A 12,461-nucleotide genomic window follows, 5' to 3' on the forward strand; every position below is an offset into this window, starting at 1 on the left:
GCCCAGGGGGCTCCAGGAGCCCTCCTCACGGCCGCCAACCGTGGTAAGTAATGGTCTGAAGGTCCCCCTGAATTCAACAGTATTGCCATCCTAAAGCAACTGGAGTAGGAGGACAGAACGTGGCAGGTGGTGCTGACCACCACAGAGGGGAGCTAACTTGTGCTGCTGGAGCAGTATCTTGTGATTTGGCTCTGCTGGGGTGGTATAATGTGGCACAATATGGTGTTGCTGGCACTGCCTACTTTTGTTGACTCCACCTTTTGTCACTTTGGACCCAACTGCAAAATGGGGCCACTTTAGTTTGTTTTTTCCAGGACCATTTCCCAAGTTCCCAGTCTGTCCCTGGTTACATCTTAGGGCTCATGCACACGACTATGTATTTTGCGGTCCGCAAAACACGCATACGCAAAAAAAACGGATGACGTCCGTGTACATTACGTATTTTGCGGAATGGAACAGCTGTCCCCTAATAGAACAGTCCTATCCTTGTCCGTATTGCGGACATACGGAAACGGAATGCACACGGAGTAACTTCCGGGGTTTTTGGCGGACCCATTGAAATGATCGGTTTTGCAAAAGGTCCGAAAAAAAACCCGGAACGGACACAGAAAGAAAATATGTTCGTGTGCATGAGCCCTTAATTATAGTCCAGAGCAGCTATATTCACAATTCTGCATGCTTTAGAGCTGAAATCTCGACCAGTATGTATAAATATATATTCTTCTGCATAAAGCATAATCCATAGGAATTTTTTGGATTTTATTTAGAAAAACGGGAGGTTTTGAATGCAAGGACTGGGCTGATGCTGCATATATTTATGTGTGACACTGGTAAGGTTACATGGGGAGCCCCTGGGGCCCAAGTGCGGGAGGTTTTCTCTTAATGCACAATGCAGAGGTCTGGCAGCCTCCAAATCCAGAGATGAAGGCCAGATAAGACGTTGGGATGTGTTTCGCTGGATCCATCTCCCTTCCAACCTGTGTTTTGTTTGGCCCATAATAGGGTCCAGATTGAGTTCAAGATTAAGTGAGATGCGTCAGGGATTTGTCACTTACTTTACAGCTTGTAAGCACAGACAGTGTGAGGATTTGATTCCACGTTTAGCCTATTAACTCAAATGGTGCCAAAGAGACACTAATTGCATTTTCTTTTACCTGCACCAACATCGTATGTGTGCGATGCAGCCAAATAGAGGACACAACGCCATTCGAGGGATATACTCTACGTATATCATGGGGCTCATTTACTACCAAGATCCAACCAATGTATTCGGAGCTGCATGAGTGTCGTTACGTTCATCAGTCACATGACATAGGAGCAGCTCAGTCCCATTGAAGTGAATGGGGCTAAGCTGTGATACCAAGAACGGCCACTATGAAATGGACAGCGCTGTGCTTGGGGAGCTGAAAGATGGTAGTGGCGCTACTGCAGTCTCAACCGAGTGATCAGTGGGGGTCCTGGGTGTCGGACCCCCACCAATCAGATACTGAGACCTATCCTTAGGATAGGTCATCAGTATAAAAGATTTGAAAAACTCCTTTAAAAAAATGAGGATAGTCTTTTTTACTTTTTTTATTTTGTGTAGAACAAATTAACATTTTTCATTTGGTTAGGTATATGTATAACATTGTCATGTCCTTTCTTAAAGGGGTTGTGTCATCTCATGTATTGGGGGCACATCCCTAGAGACATAAAACATTCTTTAATTCTTTAATCTAAAGAGCAGAGGCGTAAGCTCAGCTTTCCCTCACCCAGGTCAAAGATTCAGTTCATCGTATTAGCTTTATACCTAATTAACCTGGACAAGGTTGGCACCCGGTGCCCGTGCTACATGCCACCAGCCCACCCCCTCTTAGTCCAGTTTCAATGATTTATTTATGTATTGCATGTAAAAAATAATGACACTGGAATCAATTGAATAGATTTTTTTGTAATAGCTGGTAGATCGTTTGCTTAGGTTGAGATTTCCGCATGTTGCTACTGGACATGGGGGGACTAGGAAGCTAAAGTGGCCCTGGAAAAAAATAATTAAAAGTTGCCCCCATGTTGTAGGCAGGTCCATATTGACAGAAGGCAAGGCAACACATGCAGGCAGGGACAACAGAAGGAGGCGGGGCCTGCAATACTGTAGTGCAGCTCAAAATACCGCCCCTGCAGAACCAAATAGCAAAGTGCAGCACAAAATACTGTTGCCTTCACCACAATATTCAACTATATCACCATCCTGAGGACAGTCATGCAGTTGAGTTCAGGAAGGCATCTGCGGTCGTTGGCCTGGTGCATAAGTCCCTGATGCGCCTAGCATTAATAAAAGGGGTTTTCCGAGATTTTGATACTGATGACCTATCCTCAGGATAGGTCCTCAGTGTTGGATCGGTGGGGGTGTGACTCCCGGGACCCCTGCCGATCAGCTGTTCGAGAAGGCAGTGGTGCTGGCAGTAGCGCAGCTGCCTTCTCTCTGCTTTTGCTAGACCAGTGACGACACGTTCATCGGTCACATGACCTAGGAGAAGCTCAGCCTCATAGAAGTGAATGGGGTTGAGCTGCAATACCAAGCACTGACACTATACAACGTACGGCGCTGTGCTTGGTGAGCAGAGAGAAGACAGGCGCACCGAAGCCTTCTCAAAACAGCTGATTGTCGGGGGTCCCGGGTGTCGGACACCCACCGATCAGATACTGATGATCCAGAGGATAGGTCATCAGTGGTAAAATCCTGGAAAGCCTTTTTAATGCTTGGTGCATCAAATCGTTATGTACACGGCTGATGGCCGTCAGGAGGGCTCAGACGGCCCCCTGGGCATTGGAAAACGTAGTAGGTAAGACAGCACTACTTACTGACAGTGATGGCCAGTTCGCATTGTTTGCTCGCGAACATTTTTGGGCTGCCATCTTTTTTCACAAGTCCGGCGAGGCACAGGTAAGCCCTTACCTGTGCCGCAAGCCAATCTGAAAACAAGTGCGGTCAGTGGGAGCAGGCAGTTCCGAGAACAGCCACCGGGGGTCCTTCATCTGGCTGTTCTCGGAACTGCCTGCTCCCGGTGACCGCATTTGTTTTCAGACCGGCTCGCGGCACAGGTAAGACCTATGTCTCGCCGGACTTGTGAAAAAAGATGGCAGCCCGCATGTGTTCGCGGGCGAACAATGCGAACTGGCCATCACTGTCGGTAAGTAGTGCTGGCCATCACTGCTTACTGATACTTTCTCAGAACTTCCATTTAGTGGTGGTGCCAGCAGCGTCGCGTCCCGGCCCAATGGACTCCCAATACGAAAAATATGTAGAAAAGAACAGCGGCACTCCAATGTCTTCAAAACCTGTTATTGTGTTTTATTCCCACCGGACAAGCAACGTTTCGACTCTGCGAGTCTTTATCAAGCTCGATAAACACTGGCAGAGTCGAAACGTTGCTTGTCCAGTAAGAATAAAACACAATAACCGTTTTTGAAGACATTGGAGTGCCGCCGTTCTTTTTTACATATTTTCCCATGGGCATTGGCCCACCTAGAAATTTCCCTGTAGAGTATATGGCCAGTCCGCCCCTGCTACTGGAAAATGTCAACAAGCTTGTCGACAGACACACCTCTAACATGTAAACTTCCGCTCTTGTGATGCAACGTCTACTGCTGAAACTGCATTATGGAAGTACATTTATGATTATTATTATTATTATTATTATTTTTTATACATCAGATAATTGTGCAGTAAAATCACCAGAAAATGTTCTTTGCAGGTGCTGAACTAGCAGGGAATGCTGGGAGATTTCAGATCCGGAGTATGCTGAATTATGAGTTCAGTGTTAGATGAGAATGTACTATAATACATGATAAGGCCTCATGCACACGGCCGTTGTTTTGGTCTGCATCCAAACCGCAGTTTTGGCGGCTCGTATGCGGACCCATTCACTTCAATGGGGCCGCAAAAGATGCGGACAGCACTCCGTGTGCTTTCCGTATCCGTTGCTCCAATCCTGTCCTATTCTTGTCTGCATTTTGCGGACAATAATAGGCAGTTATATTAATGGCTGTCCATCCCGCAAATTGCAGAACGCACACGGACGCCATCCGTGTTTTGCGGATCCTCGGTTTGCGCACCGCAAAACACACAACGGTCGTGTGCATGAGGCCTAAGACTGTACAAAATTTGTAATTTGCAAAGTTCCTAAACCTTTGCTTTCTGTATATATAGACAGTTCTGTAGAGATGCTACATGATACTGTCACATTTCATACCTTGACCTCTAACCCCAATCTCTTGTATGTTTCAGCTCACCCTGGCGCCCAGGTTCCTTCCAAACTCGCTCATAAGCGCAGACTTTGCCGCAAATTTTATAACTAAAATCTATGTGATGACATTTGGACATAAACCAAACCTACGGTGAGACCGACATAACGTTACATGTTGTATTGATGTATTAGAACATGCATGACTGTAGCCGTGTTTGCTTATTATGCTAAAATAACATAAATTATTCCTTTAAATCTTGATAAAACCCTAGAAAATACTGCCAGGTCCCCGGTTCAGGGTAGAGGTGCTGTGCCTATAGGGTACTTCTGCAAGTGAGGTGAAGCTACCCAAGTCTACAAGAGCTGAGGTCCTCTTTGGATTATAGTCCCCAGTTTTGGTGGGGGGTGGCCGCTTATGATTGAGATTTATGGAAGCCTGAGATCTCTCACTCATAGGTTTCCAACCTCTCAGTTATCTCATTGGAAAAAACTGCAGTTTGAGATACCCCCTCTTAACCAAAACCGGGCACCAGGATCCAGAGGTTCCCAGGATCTGACCAGAACTCAGAGATTCAAGCAGGGCTCCATTGCACCCTTCAGTGCCGCTAATACACCGACGAGCAAAAGGGTAACAATGTTTCGAACCTTTGACTTTCAGACTCCATATCTCTCCTTCCACTACTGCTTCGAACGTGAGTCTACCATCATTTTATAGACAATCATCTTGGCTATCCCATACATACATTGGACTTGCAACTACTTAGCATATGATTCGTTATGCAGATTCTTGTCATGTAACTTTATTGTTACTGTTTTGCTCCTGGTGGTGGAACAATCTTTTTCTTCTTATATACTACAAATTACAACCTGTTCTTACATTCCCTAATAGCTCAGTGTGTTATTAGGTGGATTCCAAAGTGAAAGGTCAGTGGTTTGAATCCAGGAGCTGCCAAGAAGAAGATTTCCCAAGAAAAGAGAAACAGCAGCTCATCGATAGCGGTATATTGGCCAAGAAAATTGCACAACTGCATCATGTGAGCGCCATGACAGTTGGAAGAATATGAAATGAAGCCCGTCCATCCATTTCAAAGCCAAGAGATGGACGTCCAGGCAAAATATCGGAGCCAGCAAGCCGGCTCATCACAAGGTCTATCAGTTCTGGCGTGACAAACACGGCAGTGGAGGTGGCTCATATGCTTCATAATAGCGAGATCACAGACGTCCGTGAAAGCACCGTGTGATGTGCGTTACACAAGACTGGAATGGTGGCCCGAAAAAAGGTGAAGATGCCTCAACTTCAATATTGTCATAAGAAGCATCATATTGAGTTTGCACAAAAGTGTGGACAGTTGAAGATTGGAAACGGGTGATCTACAATGAAGATTGTCTATAACAGGAATGCTCAACTTGCGGCCCTCCAGCTGTTGCAAAACTACAACTCCCAGCATGCCTGGACAGCCTACAGCTGTTAGGGCATGCTGGGACTTGTAGTTTTGCAACAGCTGGAGGGCCGCTGGTTGAGCAACCCTGGTCTATAAAATTATGGTAGCCTCACTTTCGAAGCTGTAGTGGAAGGAGAGATATGGAGCCTGAAAGTCAAAAGTTCAAAACATTGTTGCCCTTTTGCTCGTCAGTGTATCTTCAGTCATGTCCACGGATACAATGGAATCCAGGAAAAGAAAAATGGCGTCATCCTAAAAATGAACTAGGTGGGCAGCGGTGGGCTCCCTGGAGTACAGAGAGTCCTGGCATCTGCCCCGTTGATGCCAGCCCTGCTTGGGACGCAAGGGGTTCCAGCTGCAGGACCTCCTCTAAATGTATTTTCATTACATGCCTAATTGATGTGCCAATTATGGGAAAAACCCTTTAAGGTTCCCATTTTGAGCAGTTCATTTAGCTGGCTGGATACTCTGCTTCATATGAAAGTATGTTCTTTATTAGCTCTGCTTCCAGAGTGTTGTTTTGTCCCCCTTCCAATTTCTGTATGAAATATTAACTCTTTGCAGAGCAGCGGTAACCATACTACACACAGAGGTCGCCCAGTGGATATTTTCCAGTTGTATTCACCACATTTCTCTCGCACATTTACCTTCTGCAAAAAAAAAAAAAATCACGTATAATACTCCGTTCACGACAGACCCCATAAAAAACTTGCAGCAGATGCAGTCTATGTATAGTCCGCAGGACCAAAGCTGTGCTTTCAATGCCCCTCTTTTTATTAATAACTGCCAGTTTCCTTATACATACTGAAAACATATGGTGAAATGTGTATAACAAGAAACACCCCTCCTTATATAACAGTGAGCGGCTGCAAAGCTCCAAAAATAAGAAATATTAGAATTAGAAAATAGGATCATGAGACTAAAATATTTCACACCCTTTTGGGTTTCCATTTCCTTTCATTTCTTTTGCCGGGGAAGAAAAGCAACAACCACAAACTTCTAGACCCTGATGCATAATCTGTAACGGGCCCCCAAATTGTATCTGCAATTTACAGTTCCCAAGTGCAACGGCAAGCTTTCCACATAGACATACTGCGCACCCCGTGATGTCACTGCACAGGAATCAATTATTGCAGTTATGTCACAGAACCGGGATAATGCATACAATGATATCCACCACAGGAATCAGAAACACAGTGATGTCACAGGACAGGGATAATAAACACAGTGATGTCACAGGACAGGGATAAGAAACACAGTGATGTCACAGATTAGGGATAACACACAGTGATGTCACAGGACATGGATAATACACACAGTGATGTCACAGGGCAGGGATAATAAACACAGTGATGTCACAGGACAGGGATAATAAACACAGTGATGTCACAGATTAGGGATAACACACAGTGATGTCACAGGACATGGATAATACACACAGTGATGTCACAGGACAGGGATAATAAACACAGTGATGTCACAGGACAGGGATAATAAACACAGTGATGTCACAGGACAGAGATAATACACACAGTGATGTCACAGTACAGGGATAATACACACAGTGATGTCACAGTACAGGGATAATAAACACAGTGATGTCACAGTTCACGGATAATAAACACAGTGATGTCACAGGACAGGGATAATAAACACAGTGATGTCACAGGACAGAGATAATAAACACAGTGATGTCACAGGACAGAGATAATAAACACAGTGATGTCACAGGACAGGGATAATAAACACAGTGACGTCACAGGATAGGGATAATAAACATGTAACACCCCAGAGAGAAATTACCACTCCTACGCCTTGCTTCTATCTGTGTATGCTAATATCACGTCATCTATGTGCAGTAAGCCGGATTGGGACTAATGCACACTGGCGCAAAATTAATAGTTTTTAGTTTGTGACGCCAATTGCAATGTGCGCAGGTTATAGTCTCAGGGCCCTTTAAGGTGTTATAACTCACGTACCAGGTGAGGAATGCCAGAGGGGGGTAATGTCTCTGTGTAGTAGGTATTGTGTCAACGGTGTCTCCTACCTTGGTACGGCTGGACTCCTAGATCCTGTCTCACTTGCAATAAAATGAGTGTTGTTAGTAGGAGTACTTGAGGAATAAATGAGATCCAGACTTAAAGTATAATGCAACTTGTCTTTACTGGATGGATGGCAACATAAATCCATACGAGTACAGCAATAGTCTTTAGGTCCCCGCAGGTAGTGGCAATATGGGGCAGGAATCTATATGTATTCTGCTTCTTGTCATATGCCTAGTGGATCTGGCAGGTATCTATCTTCTGCTCTGTCTGTCGTCTGCTTGGTTTGGGCCTGACTAGCTGAGGAGAAATTTGGCTTCTCCTGGACTCTGGATAAGTACTCACAGGACTGCTCGCAGGGAATGATGTCTTCCTGGAGATCTGTAGTTCTGGAGGTGTTGCTTGGTTGTCGCCAGCTGAGATAGATGACTCAGGCTGGGAAGAGTGATCCTTGGCCTCAGCCGAGGCTGGATCCTAGGTTGGGATCCCTGTAACTGGGAGCTCCTACCAACACCACCTACCCCCAGCAGCGGTGGCTGGTACACTAACTAACTTCCTTCTCCTCCTCATGAGACAGGACATGGGAACAGCCCACGTCTGCTCACACAGGGGAGACTAGACTGGAATGAACTATTCCAGTCTAGGTATACTAAACTAGCTATGGTCTGCTGAACATATTGCTGCCACCTGCTGGTGCACATGGAAAATACAGCAAAATACATAAAACAGGCCTAGAAAATGTATATAAAGGAAAATGCAATGTTAGATTACACAAGATGACAATACATTTACACCTGACATGTTGTAGCATGGAAACAAAGTTTAGTAACATACTCTGGGATGTTACATACCCCCTTACTTTAAGTTAAGCCGTCCTCGGCTTACGCTAGGAGGGTGAAGGAATCAGCTCTGGGTACCCAATAAATACAAAGTGCTGCATGAATTACATATAATGACATACTTAGACAAAACACATAACGGCTTTCTCGAGGTTCCTGGCCGCTAGAGTAAGGTGTCCAACACACAGTTTCCTTCTCTGGGTATAACCAGGTAACCTAATACTGCACAAAGCAAACATTATTGACTGACTTTTAAGTATTGTCCACCAACACCAAAGAAAGTATGGGGGTGTCTTTACTCCGTAATCCCACCATTGTGTAATGCAAAGCCCGCAAATAGAAGGGTGGCTTTATCCTGTATTCCCTTCCCTGCACCATAGCCTGAAGAAATTTGGCTTGTAGCACGATCACTATGATGACTAAGAGGAAGCTAAAGTATGGCTCTAAGGCTTGAGGCACCTTACCTTAGGCAAAAGGCTCAGAAGGGGAGGTATTTATCGTCTCCGTGTCTTCTGGCAAGTCACAGGAGGAGGATCTTTAATCCCGTGCGCTCCTGCTAATGAGACACCTCAGGATGAGAACAATCCTGAACATAAAGCAAGCGGGAAGGAGCAGCCTAGGGCTTCTAACGATTCCCGAAGCAGCAGGGGTACCTGTAAAGTTACTGGATCTGCCTGGACTTACCACTTGGTCCTACCCGGGTGTAGGCCATTAGTATACAACGTCCCTATGATGACAGTCCGTACAAAGGGGGGAGAGAACAAGAGCTGTGAAAAGGCACACTTTAAGTAAGTTGCTACAATTTTGCTAAGTGCAATGGTTAAGTGCAATCATTAGAAACATGTGCATAAATTCACATTGTGGCACCTAGACAGAGAATACACACAATGGGCATGTTATCTTGAACGTTACAAAATTTGTAAACTGGTACAATAGTGCAAAATTATCACAGTATGAAATCACAAACAGCTCAGGTATCACGTTTGAGTCTTTTCTTTGGGTGCAAGCTTTTACGTTGCAATAAAACATTTTATAAAAGTAGTGCAAATTTTATTAATGAAAGAATAGGCTCAACAATAACTTGAGTCCTTTTTCCTGGAAGTGCTTAATGTTGTAGAATCCTCTGGAAACTGTCACTGCAGCTTTTTCCAGGCTGTCAGCACAGCCAGTTCCTGCAGCCACCAGCAGAGGGCAATGGCGCACCACAACGGCAGCTACAATGAGCTACCATCAGAGGCAGGAACACCCTCTCATGAGGTTCAGCAGCTCCAGCAGCGATGAGGAGCTGGACACCTTTCTGTAAAAGGTGTCCCCTATAAAGAAAAGAAAATAATAACAGTGACATTTGGGAGCCACTCCATGGACTGATTCCTGACGGGTGAGGACCTGTTGGCAGTTTTGTTGTAGAATCCTCTGGAAACTGATAAAAGTCCATTTGTAATCCACAGGGATAAAAGTTAATTGTAATCCAAGGGTTAAAATGGTTAAGAGCAGCAGGCTATCAAGTAACCTGAGAAAGGGGATAAAACACTGAACTTAGACGTGAAGGGGTTAAGTGCTGCTGGGGGGAGTCCTAACTGGCATGACCATCAGGATGAGGACTAAAACAGGCAACCTGAAACAAAAAGTTAAAACACACAAAACTGCCAACAGGTCCTCACCCGTCAGGAATCAGTCCATGGAGTGGCTCCCAAATGTCACTGTTATTATTTTCTTTTCTTTATAGGGGACACCTTTTACAGAAAGGTGTCCAGCTCCTCATCGCTGCTGGAGCTGCTGAAGCTCATGAGAGGGTGTTCCTGCCTCTGATGGTAGCTCATTGTAGCTGCCGTTGTGGTGCGCCATTGCCCTATGCTGGTGGCTGCAGGAACTGGCTGTGCTGACAGCCTGGAAAAAGCTGCGGTGACACGCTGTAGCCTGGGATCTCCAGCCGGCACAGAGGGGGATAGGACCTCTGGCTGAAGGGGCTCAGGAAGAGATAGAGCAGCTGCCTGGGGCTGTTTCCAGGGCAGAACGTATGGTGGCCGAAGATAGGGCTGTACCTTGGGATTAAAGGTAAGGACAGAATTGTTGATCTGTCCCACCCTCAGGGTCGGCGGTGGTGACAAATCCGGGATGAGAGGTACAGGCTCAGGTTGGGGCTTCTCTTTAAACTGCATGCGGCCGTCCGGGGCTTCTTGAAGGCATCTTACTTTGCCCGGGGTGGCGGCAGGGGTGAGTGGCTTCTCAAGCAATGTGACACCGGCAGCGAAAAGGCCCTGCATGGACCGCATGGCGGTATACTCTACTTGGTCCCCCACATAGAGATTGGGTCGGGCCTGGGGCAGATAGTGTCTTTTAACGGAACGCCGGCCCACAAAGACTTCGGTGCCTGAATAATTGTCCTGCAGGAACCCGACTCCCCGCTCCACAGAGAACCATAGAACAGTCCCAGTACGCCTGATCAGCTTGTTAGATTACACAAGATGACAATACATTTACACCTGGCATGTTGTAGCAGGGAAACAGAGTTTAGTAACATACTCCGGGATGTTACATATGCATTTATTTCCAGGTCCTGTATAATGTGCATATCTATTTCTATGCAACTGTTAACATGTAATGTGCCTGGTTCACCAGCAGGTGGCAGCAAATACGGCAGAGCTACAGTTAGGTAGAAATGGAGCTTTCCAGTCGATTCTAACCCCCCACTGTGGAAGAGTGGGTGAGTCCCACTTCCTGCAGGAAGGGTGGGGACCAGTTTCTAGTAGCAGTCTAGCTTACCCCCTGCTAGGGGAAGGAAGCAAGTGCTCAGCATGTCGCTGCTGGATGTGCCCAGGCCAAGCAAAGCCAAGCCAGCCAGAGCACCCCAAGCTCAGCAGGACATGGAGGCCAAAGCTTAGAGTCTCAGGAGCCAGGAAGAAAGTTCCCTGGTATAACTTAAGAGACAGACTACAGAGAGAAGTTGCAGCATACAGCAAAAGCTGAGTTATACAGTCAGCCTGTCACTACATCAGAGCCAGAGAGCAACAGATGTAGCAAAGACGAGTTTGCCTGCCAGAGTTTTAATGCCAAAGCCTGCTGGGACCAAGACAAAGTTTGAAGATTGTTTCTGATGAACGTTTATCAAAGTAAAGCTGCTATTCAACTTTATCACAAGGTCTGGACTGAATTATTTATTTTATCCCTCAACTATTCACCCCTATTTGGCTGCTTTGGAGCCAAAGCCTGGGGTTCCAGCTGTATTCAGGTAGGAGCACCGTGACACTCATACAACATAAAGTGACATTGTAGGCTACCCTATACAACTGGGCCATTCCTACACCTGGGTACTCGGGTCATCTTTAGGGCCCCAAGGGGCGGCCAGCTGCAACTGGCGTCATGAACAGTATTTACATGTGTGTCCTTGTACCACAAAGCCTATAGAATTGACAGAAAACCCCCTAAAAATTACTCTCTTAAGTTTTCTGCAGAGCGGCAGGCGCAAGATTGTGCGTGTCGGCATCCGAAGGGTTAATCAGCCATCTTTGCCTGTGATGGCGTATCTTCTTCTACAAGCCCAAGAGCAGGAAAAACAGGGAAAGCCCAGCCCTAGAGCGGGAAAATGCGGCCCTGCACACAGGTAACAACAAACCAGTACAGCCACAGGAAGTGGAGACTCTTCCCCTAAAGCCCCTGCTCCTTCACCAGTTTGTGCCAGCGCGAGAGGAAACAAGATGGCGCATCCTCGGGAGCCAGACTGGAGCGGCATGTGTTGGGGAGATGATTTGCCTGAGATGCAGGCAGCCCTAGAGGAGATACGCATCTCCCAAGTGCTGCGACCCCCAAAGGAGAAATAGGTGGCATTACCCGTGCCGGCTGGCGCGGCGGAGGCGGACGGAGTACCCACTCCGCCGCCCAGGAAGCGGGATATGTTTGAAGGCCTCAACCCCATGG

General features: G+C 46.4%; 1 protein-coding gene across 1 annotated transcript in view; it reads left to right on the top strand.

Moving 5' to 3' along the window:
* PODN (podocan) overlaps window positions 1-12,461 on the top strand; it is a 54,587-nt gene that overhangs the window by 25,731 nt on the left and 16,395 nt on the right. Inside the window, exon 5 of the mRNA XM_044301029.1 lies at window positions 4,265-4,374. Coding sequence (XP_044156964.1) covers window positions 4,265-4,374 — 110 coding nt within the window. The remainder of the gene's footprint in view (window positions 1-4,264; window positions 4,375-12,461) is intronic.

This window comes from Bufo gargarizans, chromosome 7 (assembly GCF_014858855.1).
Source record: "Bufo gargarizans isolate SCDJY-AF-19 chromosome 7, ASM1485885v1, whole genome shotgun sequence".
Classification (NCBI taxonomy): Eukaryota; Metazoa; Chordata; class Amphibia; order Anura; family Bufonidae; genus Bufo; species Bufo gargarizans.